Source organism: Mauremys mutica, chromosome 4, assembly GCF_020497125.1.
Source record: "Mauremys mutica isolate MM-2020 ecotype Southern chromosome 4, ASM2049712v1, whole genome shotgun sequence".
Taxonomy (NCBI): Eukaryota; Metazoa; Chordata; order Testudines; family Geoemydidae; genus Mauremys; species Mauremys mutica.
The window spans coordinates 131825927-131850246 of NC_059075.1; the positions used below are offsets into that span (position 1 = coordinate 131825927).

Consider the following 24320-nt stretch of genomic DNA (forward strand, 5'->3'; position numbering starts at 1 on the left):
GTATAGTATAAAAGTAACAACTAAACACAAATCACAACATTAATGTATCTAAAAATACAGAGGACCTGATTCTCTACTGTGCAAAGTGGATGTAAAATGCTACCAAATCAGATTGGTAGCATTTCTGTACAGGAGTAAAAGGCTACACAGGATGCGAGGCAGTGGAGAATGCAGCCCAATAGATTAAGTGCAAGCAGTTGATGAACAGCATTAGTTACAAAAGTGATTTTTCTTACTTTTCAGTTTCTTGAGAAGTTGCAAAACAAGCAAGAAAAAAGATGACCAGGAATATAACTATCTGCAGAGATCTTTGGGACAGGACCATCTTCTGACTTCTTTGTATCTGCTGAACAAAACAATAAAAGATTGACATTATTACCAATCCGCTCTTTCTTTCAGTTGCCTCTTTCATTCAGTCAGATGCATTTTCTACTTGTACACCTATTAGTAGCTGCTCTTGCGCATCTGCAAGCATGGTAGATCACACTAATTTAAACCAACAAGAGGTATTGCCTAGTAAGGACTGACTGGAGTAAAGAACTCAGGACTAATTCCTAGTATTTGCCATTGACTTCAGTGGGAGCAGGATTGGACCCTAAGGACTGAGTGGAAGACTGAGTAAGAACTCTGGGACTTGGACCTATTATAATGCATCATCTCAGAGCAGTAAATATATGGTGGGCCAGAATCTGCTCTCACATGCACTACTTTAAATCCAGCCTTGATTGGAGTTAACTGAGATCCACCTCTGACACACAGCATGTGCCAATGATATGAGACCAAACAACTCTGCTATTAAATCTTGGCTGAGAAGCAGAATGAAACTGTTGTGGATTTTTCTGAGATTTACTGGGTTTGTGGATTAGAGAAGTAAGAATTAGCTCAATTTAACTGTATGTGCAATAATTATTTTTAATTTAAATTATCACTACAATCAAGTTAACACCGATACCTGTCTTTGAGATCTATCTATCTATCTATCTATTGTATCACCACAGTATCTGGGTTGTCTACTTTAACTATAGTGCATGGTTTAAACATTGGATTAATCCTATCACTTTACTAACAGATCTCCAGATTAACTGTTATAAGGAAAACCTGGCATATATTAATTAAGGCAAACAAAACAAATGAAAAAGGGAGTATAAAAATATATGCATAAGAAAGATCATATTTTTTCTATATACATTAGATTTATATAGATTTTTTTTAGATGCAAAATATTTTGTTTGGAAACAAAAGCAAGTAGAGAAGCATTTTGGGATACTGCATTTCAAGCCCAGCTTCAACAGCGTCCAAAAATGGATTTGCTTTGTACTGATTTTGGGTAATAAACTGGCAGTATCTAGATAGAAGGGTGTTCCGTTTTTCTTACACCCGCAGAAACTATATCAAATAGGTGGACAGTGGAACTTAAACCTTACTCTTGACAAATATAGTCCACTTTTTTAGACTGATCTCCATGGAAGATGAGGTAAAAGGCATTGGAGGCAAATGGTTACCAATTCTGATTTTTTTCAAGTGTATCATATATCACCTATCATATGATATTGTGGACTATGCAAGATATAACTAGGCTGATTGTACGTAATAGACATGCTGTTTCTTTATATTGTGATCTACAATAACCTGTGAATCAATGAGAAGCATCTCTAAGACACTTAAGTACAATATTAACATATGGTATACTTACTGTTGATCCTAAAGAGTACAGTACACGGTCAAATCCAGATCAGCACAGCTCCGTCTCACGGCAAGTCCTGAAGTGAAGTTCCAGTTGCAATGACACTGTGTGTCTTCCAGCTTCTTTTATACCTCCTCAGAAACCACACAAACAATAGACATGAGCTGTACAGTACCTTCCGTGACTAAGACTTTCCCTCTCATATTGGTGAAATCAGTGGGCTTCATATTTCCAAGGACAATTCACCTTGGATGATAAAGTCTGCTGTCCCTTTGGTGATTAAAGAAAAGACTACAATATGTCAATGACATTTAATTGCTTTGCTATCCTCCCAGACCTATCAGTAGCGCTTTAAATTTGTGAAGTAGGTGTCTGGGTTAATAATAATGTAGAAGTATATACTGATGAGAATGACAAAGTTGGTAAAAGAGGACTGGTATTAATGGAAAATTTAGCTGAGACATTTGTAAATAGGGATGCCACTGGACTTTAACGTTCAACAAGAATTTTGCTTAAGCCCATTGGTTGTTCAGTGAAACACATCTGTTTATTTTGGATCCTGTAAAATAGGTAGATATGGAAAAGACCTAGCAGATCACTGAATTCATACTACCACAAGAAATGTTATAACTCCCCAGATAAAGCCTGTATTAGATATTAAACTGTTGCTGCACTAGATCTTACACAAGAGGCCACATTCTGATGTTTCTTCAGCCAATGGTCAAAGCTAAACAAGGGAATGTGGTATGAATTTTGGCATGCATCACAGGAACCGTACCCATGTGAAGTTTTGTCTGAAGCTGGACACCTATGAAAAAATTGAAGGATGGTAGATCTGCATGTATTGAGTCTGTGTGTGCATGGGAAAAGGTCAGAGTGATTTTCAGGGATACTGAGTACCCACCCCATCTGAAGTAAATATTCCTTTGGGACTTATGTGGCCCCAAGTACCATAGAGTCCAAGCACCTTGCAATCTTTACCATATTTATATTCACAACACCCCTCAAAACAGGGAAGTACTATATCCCTGTTTTTACACACAGGGAACTGAGGCACAGAGAGTAACCTATTCATGGTCCCACAAGAAGTCTGTGGGACTGAACCAAGTTGCCCCAAATCCTAGAGTAGTGCCCTAACGCCTGGACCATTCTTCTTTAATAGCAGTTACAGCTGCTCAACCCCTCTGAACATCAGGCTCAAGATGTCTCACGTGGGCAAGTCAGTAACAGAGGCACCCCAAATCAGTAGCCACCCTGAAAATGTGACTGTATATGTTTAGCTACCAGGAAAATGTGTGTTTTCACCAAACACTGGGAATCACATTCAGGCCATTGCTCCTTCCCTTTAGCACCACTCTGGTGAGGCAAACATACAGAAAAGATGGCTTGAACAGCCAGCTGGGGATTCCCATGGCATGGAGGAATCTTAGGTGGTTGGTTCTATGCACATACACGCCTCTGCCCCAGTTTACCAGATGTACACAAGGTGTGTTGGGGAAAAGGCAGCCTGTGGAGTCAGGGGAGCTAGCAGTTGGCTTAAAGCAGAGCTCTGGGGCAGCTGAAGATCTTGGAGGTCTTAGGCCATGATCCTTGACCTGCATGGAGTTTCTTTGACATTAATGGGCCCTGGATAGGCTTAAACCTGGGTGTACCTCACTGCAAGATCAGGGCCAGAGATGTTAAATGAATTGAATAAAGAGAATCCAAACGCTCACCCAGCACTAGTTTAGGATTGGAAAGGACTAGGGTTCTTCTAGGAATACATGAATCATGTCTGAAGTTCTGCTTTGCTTTGATTTCATTGTTTCCCAGCCTACATGCCCCAGCTAGAAAGCATTTTGAACTTTTGTTTTTCCCCACATAAAATTCAGAGTTTGGTTAACTATTGATTTGTTTACTTATGTTAATATCTTTAATGCTGGTGAATGGTGCTGAATTGATTGGACTGGACACTAAAAGCCTCTATTTCCCCTAAGAAGGGGGTATAATACCCTACAGTGCCTATTGCCAGTGTGTCCCATTCCTGACCTGACATCAATCTCCAGTTGAAGACAGTGTGTTTTGGATAAGATCCCTGTATCAACTACAGTGAGAGGAAAGAGAGGAGTTGGGGCCTTGATTTCTCTGCACAGACTGCCAACAAGATGGAGTAATAAGTCCCAGTTATGGTGGTGTCTTCTGCCATGTGGATTGTCCATCAGGTGATTAGAGGAACCACTGGTCTATTCTAGAGGGGTAAATCTTATTTTCTGAATTTAAAAGTATTTGTCCTCTTGGAGGACTAATTCCCTAGAAATCTTGAAGAAAAAGATCCCAGCTCAGTGGAAACAGAGACCAGAAATTAATTTTGCATAGGACCCCAACAAGCCATAAATTTCCAATACAATCAACCGTGGCTGGAATCAAACCCGTGACCTAACGACAAAAGCAGATGTAGCCCATTACCAGCCCCCACAGCCATCCAGTCTCTACCGATAGCTCCTATTGAAATCAAATTGTATTTATTATTGTCCTCGGGTCAATTTATTTTGAGCCATGATATTTCATAGCAATCAAATTAGGATTCCTGGTCTTTGTTACATGAGTTCCAACTGATGGTGCGAGGGTCATTAATTTAAGAGGACAAAGCCTGTCGCCAATTAAAAACTAGTTTTAAAAATGCTGCTAAAATAGAAGCCTGCTTCTCTCTTTTGTTTCCAAGGTAGCCTAAAGTTACACTGAATTATCTCTCCATGAAGGCAGAGCTTCCTAGTTACATCTTCAAAGACTAATAAGCATTAGCAAAAGTCAAGTCCAAAACATCTGGCCTCATTCATCCTTGAACTTTTATCATCTCCTTTATTTAATGGGCATTCACTGAGTGCAATTACTGGCATCTTCATCGTAAGAACTCCAATTGCATTTGTCTGAGCAATTGCAGGCAGGTCAGGGAAATTGAAACATGGCCACTGAATGAACACTTGAAGCATTCTGTCATGGCCAAAGTGCATTACCTTGACTACTATGCCTCACTGGATACTTCTTTCCACTTAAGAACCGGGAGGAAGGAGGCACAAAATGTCCTTTGAGGTTGTGGCTTCAAAAGTCTTGTATTAAACAAGATTTAGGGCCTGGACCAGTTTAAATCACAAGTGTTCAGCAGAATGTATATTATTGCAGTACTTTCGACAAAACCTTCAATTTTAAGCCGTCAGATCCAACTTTCTCCTTCTCCTTGGTGACATGCAATTTTCTAATCCCACTTAGATAGGTGTAAATCAGAAGTAACTCCACTGATACCAGTAGTGCGGCACTGAATACTGAATACTGTCTACAGTTCTGGTCACGCCAGCTCTAAAAATATATATTAGCATTGGAAAAGGTACAGAGAAGGGCAACAAAAATGATGAGGGGTATGGAACAGGTTCCGTATAAGAAGAGATTAAAAAGACTGGGACGTCTCAGCTTGGAAAAGAGATGACTAAGGGGGGATATTGCAGAGGTGTGACACAAGTGAATAAGGAAGTGTTATTTATTCCTTCACATAACACATGAACCAGGGGTCACCCAAAGAAATTAATAGCCAACAGGTTTAAAACAAACATAAGGAAGTAGTTCTTCACACTACGCACAGTCAACTCATGGAACTTGTCACCAGGGGATGCAGTGAAGGCTAAAACTATGACGGGGTTCAGAAAAGAACTAGATACGTTCATAGAGGATAGGTCCATCAATGGCTATTAGCCAAGATGGTCAGGGATGCAACACCATGGTCTGAATGTTCCTAGTCTCTGTTTGCCAGAAGTTGGGGGTGGACGACAGGGGATGGATCACTCAATGATTGCTTGTTCTGTTCATTCTCTCTAAAGAACCTGGCATTGGCCCCTATCAGAAGACAGGATACTGTGCTAGATGGACCTTTGGTCTGACCCAGTATGGCTGTTCTTATGTTCTTATGATATAAAACTACTATGAGCGGAACATCAGGTCCAATGACTCACTATTAGCACTACCAACATTAGACCTACGAAGTGTTAGCAGATTTTGATTGTAGCACTTCTAAAAATAATAACACAAAGCACTTTATATAGCACATTTATATCAGTGCTGCACAAGCATTAATTATTTAATCCCTATAATACTTGCTACCTACCATCATACAAGACTACACAATACTACCATCACCATCCGCCACCAGTAGGCAATATCCTTATCGCCATGTTAAAGATGGGGAAGCTGAGATGCACAGAAGTTAAGTGACTTGCTCATGGACACACAGCTAGTAAGCAGACATGCCAAACCCGCAAAAAAAAAAAGAGCAGAGATTGGGCTTGTTTTTGGCTTAACTGGCTTGTGAGTTGCTTGTTGGCTAGTTTTTGGCTTGCAGCTTGTTGCTTGTTTGGCTTGTAGCTTGTTACTTCTTTTTTTTTATTGGCTCCCGGCAAGCGGGGGCAAGGGGCAATGGGGAGAGAGAGTAAGGGGTGCACAGTAGGCCCACCACAGTCCTATACTGCACACCGGTGGGATCTAGTCACAAAAAGTGTTGGGGTTCTTAGGGATTGGCTTGTTTTGGCCTTGTTTTGAAATGGGATGAGCTTGATTTTTGGCTAATTGTGAAAGTCAGGGTGCCTATTTACCGCATGAAAGTTGGCAACTGCGCATAAGTGCAGGGCCGCCCAGAGGGGGCGGCAAGAGGGGCAATTTGCCCCAGGCCCCGAGCCCCACAGGGGCCCCCACGAGAGTTTTTCGGGGCCCCTGGAGCGGGGTCCCTCACTTACTCCGGGGGGCCCGGAAAACTCTTGCGGGGCCGGGCGCAGGAGCTTCTTTGCTCCCGGTCTTCGCCGGCAGGGGGTCCTTCCGCTCCGGGGCGGAACGACCCCCCGCTGGCGAATTACCGCCGAAGACGGAGTGGGACCCACCGCGCTTCGGCGCTTCGGCGGCGGGTCCCACTTCGGCGGTAATTCGGCGGAGGGGGGCCCCCGCCGCGGGTCTTCGGGGCACTTCGGCGGTGGGTCCCGGAACGGAAGGGCCCCCCGCCGCCGAAGACCCCGGGCCCCCGGAATCCTCTGGGCGGCCCTGCATAAGTGGCACAGCATGGGAGTCTGGATATAAGTTAATTTTACAGGTACTACTCTGTGGACTCATTTGGAGTTAGGATTCGGGCCTAGTCTACACTTAAAAGTTTCACAGGCATAGCTATGTCAGTGAGAAGTGTGAAAAAAAATCACCCCCTAACCAGTCTAGGTATGCCAGCAAAAGCTGTAGTGTAGACACAGTTATACCAGCAAAAAATAGTCCTTTTGCCAATAGAGCTTATTTTGTTTTGGAAACTGGTCTAAACGGTACCAGAAAAAGAGTTCTTTTGCTGATATAAGCAGCATCTTCACTAGGAGAGTTTGCCGGTATAAATACATCCATATAACTGTACCAGCAAATCCTTTCTAGTGTAGATCAGAAGATCTATTTCCAAGTGATATAATCATTTGCTTAGGAAGCAACTGGCTGGACTTCTGCTATGTTAGGGCCTTCTTTAAAGTGCACTGAAACCAAGAGGTTATGCCCAAATAAATGTAAAAGCAGCAAAGAATCCTGTGGTACCTTATAGACTAACAGACGGTTTGGAGCATGAGCTTTCGTGGGTGAATACCCACTTCGTCGGATGCAAGACGACGAAGTGGGCATTCACCCACGAAAGCTCATGCTGCAAAACGTCTGTTAGTCTATAAGGTGCCACAGGATTCTTTGCTGCTTTTACAGAACCAGACTAACAAGGCTACCTCTCTGATACCAAATAAATGTGTTAGTCTCTAAGGTGCCACAAGTACGCCTCGTTCTTCTTGCTGAAACGAACAGGAGGTTTTCCATTGATTTCAAGGGGCTTTGGACCAAGCCCTAAATTTGCCTGTGGTTTAGAGTCTGTTCTTGCTCCCACTGAAGGTAATTGCAAAACTTCAAATGACTTCAAATAGGATGAGGCCCTTAAAGCACAATAACCTGTTTTCAATGTAATGCATTTGAATGAGGAGGCCTGTGTGCATAGAAAACAGAATCAGGGTTTCCCGTGCCAGGGACTCTTTTGTTTTGCTTTGCAATCCACTCCCCAGGGAGCCAGGTGGTGTGAGGAAATGAATAGGGATCCACAGAACATAATAGAAAAGGCAAAGAAAAGGGATGGAGGCCCAGCAAAAGGGCGAGGTTGGTGGGGGAAGGGGCTGAAATGCAAAGGAGAGAAGAGGAAAATAGTCTACTTAGGGCAGTGGTGGAAGTCCTATTGTTTGGAACTATTAAAACTAGACTGGGCAAAACACTTGAATATGCTCTATAAGGGATGCTCCTTCATCTGCAGAGAGACAGACTGGCTAATCTAATGGGCCTTTTCCATTTATTATCATTAATTGTTAATTATTATTATGATTGGTAGCAGTAGCAGCAGCAGTTGTCATTTAAGATAGCACCTAGGGACCCCTGCTGAGATTGGGACCCCACTGTGCCAGGCAGTCTACTATAATACACTGATCATCATCATAATTAATAATCATAGTCACGGGGCTACTCATGGTAGCAAAGTGAAGCACATACAAAAGTGCTTGCTGGATCAGGGCCATAGAATAAGAAATAGTCCTTTCCCAGTGGGGCTTACCAATCTGAATAGACAAGACAGATGACGAGTTGTGAGCAAGGGAGAGCGCCCACCAGCAGAGCGAACAATTTGATGGTTTGCAAATGTCTTACTAGTTCCATGATTTTTGTTGAATTTTGTTTTGTTTTGATTTTTTCCTTCTCGGATTTACATGCTTCGGATTTTACCACTTCAAGCCAGGGGGTGCAGCAGCACCCCACACACCCCTAGTTCCAGCCAGGGCCGCCCAGAGGATTCAGGGGGCCTGGGGTCCTTGGCAGCGGGGGGGCCCCCGCTTCGGCGGCAATTTGGTGGTGGGGGGTCCTTCCACTCCGGGACCCGCCGCCAAAGTGCCCCAAAGACTGACTGCCGAATTGCTGCCGAAGACCCAGAGCGGAAGAAGCTCCGGGGGCCCGGGCCCCGTGAGACTTTGTCAGGGCCCCCGGAGCAAGTGAAGGACCCCGCTCCAGGGGCCCCGAAAAACTCTTGTGGGGGTCCCTGCAGGGCCTGGGGCAAATTGCCCCACTTGCCCCACCCTGTAGGCGGCCCTGGTTCCAGCACCTATGCAGGATGAGGACTCAGAGGTTGATGGGAATGCTATTCTCTCTAGGGGAAATGCAATGGAAATTTGCCTAGAGCAGCACTATACTGGGCGTTCAGTCAGATGAAAGTAGTCACAGGGTCAACTTCAAGTGGGGATAAATTGGCAGGGAACCCAGGAATCCTATCCATCTTAGTTATTCATATGACCCTTTTTGCCATACTACAAGAGCATACAACTCATGAGGTAGGGCAGAGCTAGCATCCTCATTTTACAGATGGGGAACTGAGGCACAGAAAAGCCATTTGCTCAAGCTTAGGAAGTTTCACATATGGAATTGAAGCAGGGTTTTCCGCCTCCCAGGCTAGTATCCTAACTGCTGAGAAGGCTTTTCTCTTGGGAAGTCTCCCTGAGGCTGTATCTACACGAGCACTTTTGTCAGTAAAACTTTTGTCAGTCAGGGATGTGAAATAAACACACTGTAAGGCTCATAGTATACACATAGCCTGAGGTGTCAGAGTCTGGATTTAACAACCTCGAGGGCAAGCCGCAAGGCTCACCCATTGTTCCAGGCTTTTCCTAGAGGGGTAGGGGGCATGCTCGTGGAAGAGGGTATGCTTTCAGATTTCAGTTTGGAAAGGATTTATCTTTTTCTTAGCATTTGGGCAGGTTCAGAATTGGTCTGGGGGAAAAAGAAAGAAAGAAAGAAAGAAAGAAAGAAAGAAAGAAAGAAAGAAAGAAAGAAAGAAAGAAAGAAAGAAAGAAAGAAAGAAAGAGGCACCACCCTGTTGAGAGGAAACTGTTTGACCATATGGATGGTAAATATAGTCCATCACCCTTTGTTGATGGTGAAGCAGATGCTAATGCAGGGGTCGGCAACCTTTCGGAAGTGGTGTGCCGAGCAGGGCCGGCTCCAGACCCCAGCGCGCCAAGCAGGCGCGTGGGGCGGCATTGTCGGGGCAGGGCGGCATTTGGCTCCGGCGGACCTTCCGCAGTCATGCCTGCGGGAGGTCCACCGGAGCCCGGGACGAGCGGACATGCCGCAGGCATGACTGCGGAGGGTCTCCTCTTCCCGTGGCTCCGCTTCAGCTCCCGCAGGCATGACTATGGTGGGCGCGCTGGTCCCGCGGCTCGGACGGAGCTCCCGCAGGCATGACTGCGGATGCTCCACCGGAGCCACGAACCAGCGCACCCGCCGCAGACACTTCTGCCCCGGCCGCGCGCCGCCCTGCTTGGGGCACCGTAATTTATAGCGCCGCCCCTGGTGCCGAGTTTTCATTTATTCACTCTAATTTAAGGTTCTGCGTGCCAGTAATACATTTTAATGTTTTTAGAAGGTCTCTTTCTATAAGTCTATAATATATAACTAAACTATTGTTGTATGTAAAGTAAATAAGGTTTTTAAAATGTTTAAGAAGCTTCATTTAAAATTAAATTAAAATGCAGAAACCCCTGGACTGGTGGTCAGGACCTGGGCAGTGTGAGTGCCACTGAAAATCAGCTCACGTGCCACCTTCGGCACCCGTGCCATAGGTTGCCTACCCCTGCACTAATGAATTGCTGCTTTCCTTACCCTATCCTAACCTATAGATCAGATCATCAGAGGAATCTACACCTCACAGTAAACACTAAGGTCACACACACACACACACACACACACACACACACACTAAAGAAGCCACAGAAGTTTGAGTTGTGAGGCCTTTATACTTTCACCCTCCTTCACCCCCTACATGCCCTCCCAGGGGAAGGAGGCAGAAGCAGCATTGTGTTGGCAATCATTTAACTGACAGCCAGATGCACTTCATAATTGCATAAATGAAGCTGCACTACATAATCAATCCTTGCCCAACTTATTCTAATTACAAGTGTGAGAGCTCTGATGTAGTGTGCAAAGGTCTGAGAATCAGGTTGTCTTTGTTCTCATCTTGACTCTGCCACTTATGTGCTGTGTGATCCTGGACAAGTCGTTTCACCTCTCTGTACCTCAGTTTCCATATCCATGAAATGGGGATGATCCTATTTATCCACCATTGCAAAGTGCTTTGAGATCAAGGGATGAAAAGCTCTTTAGAAGTGCATTAATGTGCATTAATGTGACATCTTTCTCTCCCACAGTAAGTAGTTTGTAGCCATAGCACTATAGCTTGGGCTTTTATTGGATCTTACAAACAAATCAGGCTCTGTGCTGTCTGCGAGATATCCTATATGCTGTGGGTAGTTTTGTTGGTGATTCAGGATACGGTGGAGCTGTGGTCCTTCTATTCACACTGCCAGCCCTAGAGCCATTGTTCTGTAGCATATTCTCTTGGGCTAAGGATCGGAAGTTGAAGGGGTTACTTTCTTTATCTCCCAGTCAGTCTCCAACAGGGGATCAGCCTGGAGGGGAAAAAAGTGGAGGTACTCTTCCAAACTCTGCTTACTAATTAAACTCTGCTTATATGAGCAGACAAAATGTGACAGTGCTCACAGTATGTTGTGCAGATGTTCAAAATATGATGCTTTCTAAGCTCCATGGGGGTCCTTGAGCTTGACTCCCACCTGGTGGAGCTTAAATATGCCCTTGGGTTCACAGTAAATTGGGCAGATGTATGATCCTCCCTCTCCTTGCTTATATGAATGAGGAATGAAATTGTTAACATGTAGACATTTAAATGATCAGCACTGGGCATCTGAGCTGACACTTCACTAAGATGAACGGGGCAGTTCACACAGCTCAGAGCTATTGTAGGTCTTCGAAAAACTCACTTAGGCTGGTAGCTTTTGCTGGTATAGTATTATTATTATTATATTATAATAATACTTAGCTCTTGGATAGCAGTTTTCATCAGTAGATCTCAATCATGTTGGTTAGGGGTGTGAATTTTTGCAACATTTTTATACTGACAAAAGCCCTAGTGTAGATGCAGCTATACCATTATAAAAGTGCTTCTGACAGTACAACTTATTCCATTCAAGGAACTGGTATAAACTATACTGGCAAAAGCATTTTTTTGCTGGTGTATGATATGTCTCCACTGGGGAGGGCTTGCTGGTCTAGCTATATATTTGCCCTTAGACATCTCTGCATCCTCGGTTACACGTGATTCAGATTTCTGACATTTTTTTCACAACCATAACAGCTAGAGGGCATAGATTCTGTAGAACAAGATAGCAGCTTGAAAGAGTTGCTGCTACTATGCCATAGAGCTGCATACTGGCCTAGTCCAAACCCGTGTCTCCCATACTCCTTGCAATGTTTTAAACAGATGGATCCTTTACACATCAGTGATGCCTCCTCAGGAGTGGCAGAATAAGCTTTACCCCTTTTTTTCAGTATGATCTTTACCAATCACTGCAAAATGGCCCTGAGCTCATTTTTTGTGTCAGTTTTGCCTGCCACATTCAGGAATATGTGAATGGAAAAAGTAAATCACCCCAAGGCATCATCAATATAACAGCCACGAGTGATATATTTGTCACTGTTCTACATGATATTATGATAGCAGAAAAAGGGAGAAAAGCAATATATTTCTTTCTCTTAACAACTCTAGTCAACAGGATTTTTCAAAAGCCATTTTAGTACTTTGCAAACTTTGGGGAAGGAAGAGAAATTGACGGCACACTTACAATACTCATATATTTATCCCAAATCTAATCTAATCTAATCATCTATCCATCTATCTATCTATCTTTGGGATGATTAGATTGTTAGGAGTAAATGTTGGTACACACAAACTGACAACTGACAACAATATTTCCAGACAAAATAACTGAAATTTACAAAGTGAGAAAAATTGCTTGACAACCAATTGGAGTTTGATTTAAGGATATTTACTTGGCATATTTTGACACGTGAGGTTGACTGTTTTTTTTTTAACAGTAAGAAAGCATGAAGTTGTTGAATTCCATGTCTACTATCGTTATTGCCTGACCCCTCATAATTTTCCACAAATGTGAAAATTTAAATTGATATTAATTGAAAAAAGTGCTTAAATATAAACATAAATATTATCCGTCAATGTTATTTAAAAAATGGAATTTTGCCAAGTGTCTTTATTGAGCCGACGTAGAGATGTCCCCTTTGTGAGTTTGTCCAGACGTTGTGACCTTGATGCTGCCAGATTGTGACACTGGAATTACAGTGCAGCACAACACTGATAATCCTCAATATGCATCAAATTGATCATTAATTCCTGTTGTTTCATGTCTCTTAGCCAGTTTCTGATCCTTGAAAGCATTCTGCTACTTAATTTCCTTAATAGCCTCTTGTGAGGGACTTTGTCAAAGGCTTTTTGAAAGTCCAAATAAATTATGTCATCCAGTCATCCTTTATCCAAAATTCTGTGGATGCACTGAAAGAATTCTACTAGATTGGAGCTGTACTATTTTCCTTTACAGAAGCCACACTAGGGCAGATAAATGATGGCTGGGTAGAGCTTGTCTACACTTAAAACACTACAGTGCTGCCACTGTAGTGCTTCAGTGTAGACATTACCTATGCGGACAGAAAGGATTCTCCTGTCCACATAGGTAATCCACCTCCCTGAGAAGCAGTAGCTAGGTCATGGAAGAATTCTTTCATCGACCTAATGCTGCCTACACTGGTGGTTAGATTTTTCCCACTCCTGAGAGATGTAGTTGCACGAACGTAAAATTATAGTGTAGACCAGGCTGTAGATAGATACATGGATGGACAGATAAATAAGTTTGCACTTACCAACCTTGCACAGGAAAAAATGTCACTGTGAGTCATAACATTGGGAAGGAATTTTCAAACTTGTAACAGCTGAATTTGCTATGCCTCAATAAACACAAAAAAGGCATGGTGAGCTGTTACAAGTTTGAACATGCTTTCCAATGTTATGACTCGTGAAAATTTTTCTAATTGCCCACTCTTGTGATGTTATCACAGCATTTCTCGTTTATCTTACAGCCCCGGCTCCTAGACATAACTGATTATGTGAGCATCTCAGCTTTTATTAAATAAAAGTAAGTGGTTGGGCAGAAAAGGTGAAAAATGTGACCTAAGAAAACCCTAAAAACTCAGAAAATAGAAGGCAAAGAAAAAGAACCTAGTATTTATTGGTTTTGTTTTTTTAAAGCTCATGTTTTTTAAGCCAGTCTCTTGAGTTGCTGTGGCCTGACCCATGAGATTTTTGAAGGTGTCACTAATGTTTGTAAAGTGCTATATAATTGTTAATAAGACAGTTGCCTTTTATGCCATGAAGGCACAATCATGCTCCTCTAGTCCGGGAGCTGGGGTGAACCCAGAAGTACCCAGATGAGAGGCAAATACGATGGGGGACTGGGTGGGATGGAAGGCCCCACGCAGACGTAAGACAGATATTATAAGGAATGGGCCTGCGCCACATCCCCATGTTCAGGGGGATTTGGACTCTGTGTGTGTGTGACCAGATAGCAAGTGTGAAAAATCGGAATGGGGTGGGAGGTTATAGGCACCTATAAAAGACAAAGCCCCGAATATCAGGATTGTCCCAATCAAATCACGCCATCTGGTCACCCTATGGGGTGGGGGTTGGATCAGCTCAGCCCATTATAGACACAGACCAATTGGGGTCTGGCGCTGAACCCCCTGGTGTTGGGGTGTCAGGGTGGGGGCAGCATCTTACCCTCATGACTTTGCACATTAACCACAGCCTCCGCCCTGGGTCCCCAATGGGCCCCAGGTCTGGGGTCTGGCGCTGGCCCTGCAGGACGTTGGGAGGGGGAAGGGCTGGCCCGGGCCCTATTCAGGAAGCAGGCGAAGGCGGGTTCCATGGAACTGTCACTCCTTTGAGAGGCGCTCTGTGATTTGACAGCCGGCTGGGCACGTGATGGCAGGGTGGGGCTATATAAGTCCGGGCAGGGAAGGCGGGGGCCGCCATTTTGTCCAGTGAGGAGAAGCAGAGCGGAGCCTGTTTGGGATCGAGTCGGCTGCAGCGTAGCGCGTGCTCCCTTCTCGCGCCCACCCCGGGATTCGGTGAGCGCCTCATCTGGGGGTCAGGGCCGGGCTGACCCGGGCCGGGCACCGCGGTGGGGCGGATGGAGGCGTCAGGCCCCGCCGGCGCCGAACAAAGAGCCGCCGCCATTTTGTGTGGCCGGCCCGGGCGGCGGCCGCTCCGTTGATGGGACCCGGGCGGGGGCGCAGCGGGGCGATAATCCTCGAGGAGCGAACGCGGGCCCCCCCGCGCGACGAGACGAGGCCTGGCTGGGCGAGAGGCGCCGCGGGGGGTCCGGGAGAGGATTATCGGGGGCGGACCTGGGTGGCGCCCCCTTCCCAGCTCGGTTTCCTGGGGTGGGCGCTGGCTTAGGGAGCGCGGGGCCTGCCGCCAGGCTGCGCGGGGAGGGGTGTCCCGGCTCTCCGTGCAGCCCGGGCGGGGAGGGACAGGCTGGTCGGATATGCCCGGCCTAGGCCGGATGGGTCCCCTCTGCGGCGGCCTGCCCCGATCCTGCCCCTGGATGCGCAGATCCGCTTCGCGCGCTGTTCCGAGAACAATGGAGCCCGCGGCACGCGAGGGCTGCGGCGCCCCCTGCAGGTTTTGCTGGTGCCAACTTTCCAGACCCGACATTTAAACGCGCGGGGGAGGCTCCTAATAACCTATAGCTAATAACACATCTAGAAGAAAAACTCGAGCCTCTAGAGTTCAGCATAGCTTGATTCCACCTGTAACTGGCATAGTCGCCAGGGGCTAAAGAACCACAGGTCCGGTGTTCTTTTCTTGAAGTTAGCTAACTTGAGTTAAAATCCTAGTGAAGACAAGTCTGTTTATAGTTTTAACACAAATTAACCTGCTGGGAGCCTAATCTTTACACTTCATTATGTATCTCTGCTGTGGTTTCTGGGTGCAGTACTTTTTAGGTACTTAGCTCCTATGGATTTCACTGGAAGTTAGCAGCCTAATGAGCTCTGAGGATCTAGGCCAAAACACTGTACTTATCTATAGGTTGAATGGAAGTAAAAAAAAATTTACTTTCACTATTTCTCTTCTAGTGATGCATCGTGACTCTTGTCCGCTGGACTGCAAGGTTTATGTAGGTAACCTTGGAAACAATGGCAACAAAACTGAATTGGAACGAGCTTTTGGCTACTATGGACCACTGCGCAGTGTGTGGGTTGCTAGAAATCCTCCTGGCTTTGCTTTTGTTGAATTTGAAGATCCCAGAGATGCAGCTGATGCAGTGAGAGAACTAGATGGAAGGTAAAACTTGCTTTTTAGGCTGTGCAGTTAATTTAACTACAACTAATTACTATAGACAGTATTAAGCAACTTGTATTCGCACTTAAAACTGACCACGATCGAGTAACACTGAAACATCGTGGTGTTGAGTTTCTTAATCATGCAGTTGTTGGTTAGTATTACTTACTGACTAGTTTAATTTATAATGCAGAATAACCATTTTAATTGAGGTGGTTAACTGTAAAAATAAGCTTTTTCACAGATAATGTGTTCATATTTTTGGTCATTGAAGCCAGATGTAGAATCATTTGCTTGTGTAATACTGTTGGTTAAGGGTGCGATTAATTATGTTTAACTGGAAACGCCCTAGTGTAGAGGCATTTATACCAGCAAAGAAGTCGTTTTGCTGCTATAGTTTTTCATTTTGGGAATTGGTATAGGAAATGTTTTGTTGATATAAGTTGATATATTTGCTGATATAATGACAAACCTTTTCTAGTATAGACTTGGCTTGAGATTGGAAATTTGAAATACCTGAACACATCTAGAAGAAATACTTGAGCCTCTAGAGTTCAGCCTAGTTTGATTCCACCTGTACCTGGCATATGGGGCACAAGAGATTGACACTAAGTCAATAACACTTCATTTTGAGTTGAAGGGAATTTTTAGTTTTTGTGAAATAACTTATGAATACTGTTAAATACATGTAACACTTCAGAAGTGTCTGGTGTTTGATCATTGCTTTTAAAGTGGAGCTAAGATTAAAATTTGAAATGCATGAGAACAAAAATATATTTGAATTTTGAGCTATTAAATATCTTTTAAAATATTGATATAAAAACATTTGCATTTTGACTGCCAATCAGATTTGAATGTATTATAAACAGCTGAGCAACCTTCCTTGATTTTAAATTCACAGGTCTCTATAGCAACAACAGAGTACACACTTCACACTAAACCATAGTGCAGTGGTTCTCAAACTTTTGTGCTGGTTACCCCCTTCACATAGCAAGTCTCTGTGTGACTCCTCCTGTTCATTTTTTATATATTTAACCATAGGGAAAGCACGGTTTGGGGTGGAAGACCCCCTGCCATAGTGCAGTTATGATTTCTGTAAATTGTACCTGAGTGTTAAATGCTGTCCCTTCATCTCAATCAAATTTAAAAATGAATTGGTTTAGTTTTCTTGTAAAATCCTCTTATAGGGAGAGAGGAGCTGCAGGATTTTTTGTTTTCTCAGAAATATTAGGGAAGCCATTTTTGTTCTAGAGTATACAGTAAAATCTACTTCAATTAAATCAGATTTTTATCTTGACAAGACAAATGCTGTGAAGATATAAAACTGCAGCGTTCACTAAAATCGATCCTCTTTGGTTTCCAGATGTATATAAACTACCATTTGAGTTAACGAAGTCAAATCTGTAAAATCCATGTCCAGAAGGTTCCATCTCCCTGTTTAAGTAGCTTTGGACATGATGCTCTGGTCACTTGTGAATTTTAAATCTTTTTATATTGGGTTCATTAAGATAGCTGAGTGCCTTATATATTTGACTAAATGTACACAAGAAATGTTTCCCTTCTCCAATGCTAGGTCAGTGTGTCTTCAGTGCAGACAGATTTGTTGTTTGGAGCATTAACAGTAAACTTTTTTCCAGAACGCTCTGCGGGTGCCGTGTCAGAGTGGAGCTGTCTAATGGTGAAAAACGGAGTCGTAATCGTGGTCCGCCTCCCTCATGGGGTAGGCGTCCTCGAGATGATTATCGCAGAAGAAGTCCTCCTCCTCGCCGCAGGTACCCTAGGTCAAAGATCATGCATAGAGCTGTTGAAATTACCACTTAGCATCATAGAAGCAGGCTTTCTTTAAAGCATGTTGATGGGTAACATCTTAAACATCCTGATCACAATTCGGAGATGCCAGACATTATATAAAAAATCAAGGTGAACATAAATTGTATTGAACGTTGGCTTTTGTCCTTAGGTCACTGTAAGTTGATAGTCAGCGCCCTCTGCCCCGGACTTACCCTTTTCCTTCCTAAAATCTGCACATCTTCTAGTCCCTTTCCCTTTCTTCCCATACATCTACTTAGGCTGTTCCCTTTCCTTTACTCCATAATGGCAAACATTACATACAGCAACGTAGCTTTTCCATGCAAGTGCATTTCTCCACTTCGTAACAATTCAAATATTTGTCATGCAGGCAGCCGTTTAATAATGGTAAAACAAGTAACAGCTGCGTTTTAAATGTACAAATCTAATTTGACCCTAGTAAAGAATTTAAAACATCTTGTGACAATCTGTCATTTGAGTTTTGCAAACTCAAATCTAAAATATAGCAAGGTTTTTAGTAAAGGCCTATATTCCTTGGACGCAGACTAAATTGTCTGGATGTTCTGTAATGGTGCACGTCTCACACCTACAACATGGTTCATACAGGACTGAATTTACCTATTGCAGGTGAGTGAAGTCCTCACAGGATAAGCTTGAAACCATGTCCCTTTTGCTGTTTTTTAAAAAAAAAACCACAATAGGAGTATGTTAGCTGATAGATGGTTGTACTGATGGCTTGTTTTTCATTTTTTATGCTTTTTGGTCCATCTATTAATAAAAATGAACCCGTTACAGAGTCACCATCATGTCTCTTCTCACCACCCTCTGAGTCTGCATTAGCCAGTCAACTAGCCCTTTCAGCGTCATGTGACCAGCGCGCCCCATTCAGCTTGGCTGGTGTCGTTTCACATGACCCAGGCATGGCCAGTCGTCAGGTTGCACCGCCCTTTGGTTCCCGAGCATGCTGTTTTCTCTCAGCCTTCTCTCCAACCTTAACCAAATCGGCAGCAGCCACCTCGACCGCCCACACATTCCCGGCCAATCAGCTCAGCTGTTTATTTACCAAATGTCTTCACAACAACTACAGCAGCAGCCTTCGGCTAACAAAAAAGCAGGAAAAATCCACAACACCCCCTTCGCCAACCAACTAAATACAACGCAACATCTGGCAAAACCTTTTCAGCAAATTCTTCTTGGCAGTCAGTCCGGCAGCCTCACCTCACCATTTCTAGCTTGTTGAAACCAAAAACTAGTAAGTTTTTCCTGCTTATACAGTTTACTGCTGGTTAAAATAAGGAGTAAGCGGCTTATAAGTAATTATTTTTCTCAATCAAAGGCTGGCTGTGCATAATTGAGTGGTAACGTACATATGTTGCTTGAATAAAACTTTTAAGGGTGATAAGGAAACTTTTTAATGTAAATGGAACCAAAAGTAAATGAGGTATATTTGCATGTGAGATGCCAAACTAAATTTTTAATAAAGCTCTAACAAATTTAGCTTTTCCTTGCAAATCTGCCAAGTCCTATCACCTTTAAATGGTTTTACTAACCGTTTTCAAAACTTAAAACAATTACTTTTTTGGGATGAACTGGGCCAAGCTAAGGTTTTTAAGTCTAAACACACTCTATGGCATTTCAGAGAATGCCCATCACAAATATGCAGTTCTAATGTAGCACTTAATGGCATATCAGTATTTACACAGAGCGCATTTTCACTTTTTCTCCACTTGGTATCTCTTATCTTGTCATGGACCTTTTTGGCTTGCATGGGTTCCAAAACATTGGTTTTTTGGAACCACTTGTGGGACTTTGGTGTGGTGTTCTGGGCAGTGGATTTAGTTGAAATGGAAGTGTTGCATTGGACAGGTCTGCTGTGAAGCATTAAGTTAAAGTGAATTCTTGGTTGCAAAAGTGCTTTTCACACTGAGCTTTGTTTTACTGTGTTAATCTTTCCATACATTTTTACTGGACGATGGGTGCCAGTTGTTTCTTGGCACGTTCACTGGGCCCAACAGTGAGTTTGACAAGTTGGGAAATACCTCATCCCATTAATGCTAAAGAAATTGATAAAAAGGCTCATTTTTCTATTTCTGGTTCTAGATCACCACGAAGGAGAAGCTTTTCTCGTAGCCGCAGCAGGTAAGCAACAGTTGGCTAAACATGGGCTCTACTGTTCTATCCAGAGTGCTTTCTAAGGAATCTTTTTTAGTAAAATCCTTGGTTGTATTCACTCAAGTGTCATATTTAAAATAGTTCTGATACAGAACATAAAAGTTTTAAGACTTGGTAAATGTTCCAAAAAACACTTAAAGACTTTTTTTTTAAAGGGTTCCAGGGTTGATGGGGGCAGGGGGAGGGAAAGCATTTCCATTACTTTGGATTTGCTCCATCATTGCTAGGTTTCTAGCATTACTGCATGTGTGGCAGTAATACACTGTTTCCTTGTTGCTACACTGCTTCCCTCTGCTGTGTTGACACTCTCAAACTGTTGGGGGAAATTGATGGTCCCCCAAGGCTGTCCCAGTCATGAAGTGGACTGCCTCTAGAGTTTTATTTTTCACTTCAGAGCACTCATAGGAAAAGTTGCATCCATCACTAAAATGCATTAGTTCAGGGGTAGGCAACCTATAGCATGCGTGCCGAAGGCAGCACTCGAGCTGATTTTCAGTGGCACTCACACTGCCCAGGTCCTGGCCACCCATCCAGGGGGCTCTGCATTTTAATTTAATTTTAAATGAAGTTTCTTAAACATTTTAAAAACCTTATTTACCATACATACAACAATAGCTTAGTTATATATTATAGACTTATAGAAAGAGACCTTATAAAAATGTTTAAATGTGTTACCAGCACGCAAAACCTTAGAGTGAATAAATGAAGACTCGGCACACCACTTCTGAAAGGTTGCTGACCCCTGCATTAGTTTCTTGGAATATAAAGCTGCTTTGATAGCATGTAGCTACATGATACAGCAGTTGGTTGGGCACAGGAAACTATCAGATGGAAACCAGTGGGCTCTAGTACTATAGTACTGTGCATGTAATTTTTAAAATTTGATTAAATATAAAAATGTAAGTATGCAGTAGGAGTTTTAAGCAATATCAGAATTCAAGCTGATTCCTCTAACTACATGAGGAAAGAGAGGCAACTGTCTTTATTAATGGATAAGTTTCCTGATTAAATAGTTCCAAACTTTACAGAGAATGTGATTCTTTTTAATGAGGTAATAGAATTGTACACTTAATGCAGTGCTGAACTAGCCATGCTAAACATAAGACAGTGATATTTGAAAAAGGCAATTTGATGTAAGAAACTAATGTGGTGCTCAAATAGTACATTGCAAAGATGGAAAGGCCTGCAATTTTCTTGTTGGCTTTAGCTGTAAGACACTTGACCTTACTTTACATGTTTCTTTGCACAGTAATGGTCCTTCATGCATATTCATTCTCTTGTAATATAATCCAGTTAATCCTCTCACTCGTGTGTGGATATTCATCTTTCATTGTAACCTCATAGGTCCCTCTCTAGAGACAGAAGAAGAGAGAGATCACTTTCGCGGGAGAGAAATCACAAGCCTTCCCGTTCCTTTTCCAGGTCTCGTAGGTAAGAATATGTTGCATCTTCAGATTTCACTTTCTATTTAATTTTGAAAGGCTTATGCCATATCATCGATTCAGTGACTGAAAGCTCTGCTACAGTGAACATTTTTCTTTAGTGCTTTAGGTAAGTTCTTTTCTCAAGGAACTTATAAACATATCAACTGATCTTAGGTTACAACTTCATCCACTCAAAGTTTTTTAAAGTACTTTCCAAATGTTTCAAGTACGTAATTTAGAGTTGTACTGGAAGTAACTTCCCCAAGTAAAATAGTTTTAGAGATGGAACTAAATTTTATTAATGTTCATTCTCTTATTTAGTCGTTCCAGGTCAAATGAGAGAAAATAGGACTTCAGGAGGAGCTGTGTACAGGAAGTCATTAGATCTGAGCACAGGAGGGAGGAGTATGTACAGAACATTGTGTTTTGTTGGAGACTTCATAAAGCTTGGTGCATTTTTAAAATGTTTTAGCTGTTGAACTTGCTTTGTTTCTTGTATCTTGTAACAGGTGACAAATGTAAAGATGTGAATCTGTATATGGTTCTGAACAGATCATATGATTTGTAATAAAACTTCTTGTTTTACAATGTACCCGTATGCTTAACTTTCATTTGCCTTGAGTGGTGTTCAACTTGTCTTGCATAGACAAATATATTTCTAGTTTCTCTATTCTGTCCTGGAATCTTTTCTGGGTATCAGATGTAGATAACTTTTGAAAGGAAGGTTGCAGTGAATATTCATTGTAATAAACATCTGTTACGACATCAGGCTATTAGTTTATCCAGAACACAAGAAGGTGATTCCTAGTAGTTTTTGGAAAGAAGGCAGAAATTGCAAACCAGTAGAAAGTCTAAATTGCAGATAGTTTTGTACAGAACTTCTGGGGGAGTTCTGTTTTCCTACATTGGAACTCTGAAGAGCTACATTATGTAAAATGTATATTTTTATCCCTTGGGCCTAGATAATTTTTGTACTTAATGTGATTAGAGCATTTTTTAAATACTTGATAGCCTAAAATGCAAGCTGTTTGGTTAACCATATGTTACAGAATTTCTGAGCAGACCAAATTACACAACTGGAGTGGATGGCTTGAGCGCATATGGGTACATTGTAGAAGTGAAAAACATTACTGTGCAAGAATTTTCATGTCACTTGTAAAATGTTTTGTGAAATCCTTGGGATTAAAGTTTTTGGTTACAAATTTGTTGTAAGCATTTAACTTTTGAGTCTCTTAACACATTTCTATGCAGAACATTTAAATCAGGATGGTTTAGGCACACCTTAGTTCTAATCTAATACTGTTTCAAGGTAAAGGGAGTCAAATTGCAGTTATTTAAATTTAATATTTGGAATAATTAGCTAGTGCTACATTTCAGTTGTAAAATGCAAGTCATTGAGAAGCCCCATGCTGCTTAGAAATAGTTAACTGTGCTCAATGACTTAACAAGGCTGGGTCTATGATCCTATGATGGCTGGGCAGTCTGTCGGGATTACTCTTAAATTCAGTGCTTAGTGTTGTGCTTCTCAGTAATGAGACAGTTGTTAAAAAACACTTCAGTATATCTAGGATGTTGACTTCCCATAATTGAGTTGGCAGCCTGTTTAATAACCAGAGATTCAGAATTTGTCAACCTAGCTTTATCATGTATGTCCATGAGACTTTGCTTGTCTGTAATCTGAAGTCTTGCATGGAGGTTTCACCTGGGGTGTAAAAATAATTCATGGCATGATTCAAGTGTAATTAGAGCTCCAAACTGCATAATGCTCCTTTTCTTCCTATGTCTGGGGGGGAAATGGTACATCATTCTTTGATTTTTGTGCATTTAGATTAAATCCATCATACTTCGAACAATCTTGTGGTTTAATTTCCTGAAATGTCTCTAAAAAGAGTGCTGCATCATTTACTTTAATCTTGAAGTTTTAATGCAAGGAATTGTTTATACTAGTACCATTCTACTCTGACCTTTTATTCACAAGGAAAATACAGCTGTTAGGTGTTAATATAATGGAATGAGTTATCACAATATACAATTAATCACTCATTAGTAGCAGCTTCAGTTCTCAGAGGTTGGCATCCATGTCTTACCCATCTGATGTAGCAGGGCTTATTCCTGACTGACATCAAGTAAAAAATTAGTCCTTGGTAATTTAGCAAAAAACACTGCTCATGGTTGCTTTTTAATCTTCCTGCATAAACTGATAGCACCCTCAAAAAAAGTAGGCAAACCAGTCAGTAGGCAAGTATTTTCAGTTTAAGATTGCTGCAGTCTGGCTAGAACAAAATCTTACACTCCCTTTTAAAACTCCTAAACTGTATACACAAATGGGATAGTCATGTCTACCTTTGTAGAATTTCAGTGGTTATTAAACTACAGTGCTTTTCTGGATATGATTGACTACTTTTTAAAGGTATTTTTAATTATAGGAAATGAATTGTTGCATTGTAATAAAAGCTGCATCTGTGCATGAACTTACTCTCTAATCTTGACATTTTAGCTAACATTCTAAAATGACCAAATGTTCAAAAGGTCGAGCTTGAGTATTGGTTTTTGCATGCCCAGCATGATACCTCGGTCTCTTCCAGAAGAGCAGAGAACATACAGGTCTTGTGGACTTGAGCTGGAGTTTGATTCTGGGGTTTCTCAAATTAGGCAGTCTCACATGACCATGTTGAAACACTGGGCAGCTAGTGGGTTTGGATTTAGCTATCTGGGAGGTTACCCTACTAGTATTGTATGTTGTTACTATTACTGACTAATTCATGGTATATCCTTTGTGTCAAACTCCTTACTACTCATTTGGTCTCTGTGCATGGGGAGACTTTTTTATACTACTAGAAAAGCACCCAGACACCTGTGTGGAAATGACCTGGATCTGTGGTTCTCAACCTTTTCCACCCTACTATACCCCTTT

The 24320-nt window shown here is 42.3% G+C and overlaps 1 protein-coding gene and 1 long non-coding RNA gene across 2 annotated transcripts; one reads left to right on the forward strand and one right to left on the reverse strand.

The window, feature by feature from the left end:
- Window positions 1-322: 322 nt before the first annotated feature.
- On the reverse strand, window positions 323-14959 carry LOC123368169. The gene is made up of 3 exons (XR_006578707.1): window positions 14436-14959; window positions 1694-1818; window positions 323-346 (listed from the first exon to the last, which is right to left on the reverse strand). It is a non-coding gene; the product is annotated as an uncharacterized LOC123368169 (long non-coding RNA).
- SRSF3 (serine and arginine rich splicing factor 3) lies at window positions 14649-22608 on the forward strand. The gene is made up of 6 exons (XM_045012724.1): window positions 14649-14785; window positions 15797-16004; window positions 17639-17773; window positions 19911-19949; window positions 21327-21413; window positions 21728-22608. The coding sequence occupies exons 2-6, from the start codon at window positions 15799-15801 to the stop codon at window positions 21753-21755; spliced, it is 495 nt and encodes a 164-aa protein (XP_044868659.1). The 5' UTR covers window positions 14649-14785; window positions 15797-15798; the 3' UTR covers window positions 21756-22608.
- The last annotated feature ends 1712 nt before the right edge of the window (window positions 22609-24320 follow it).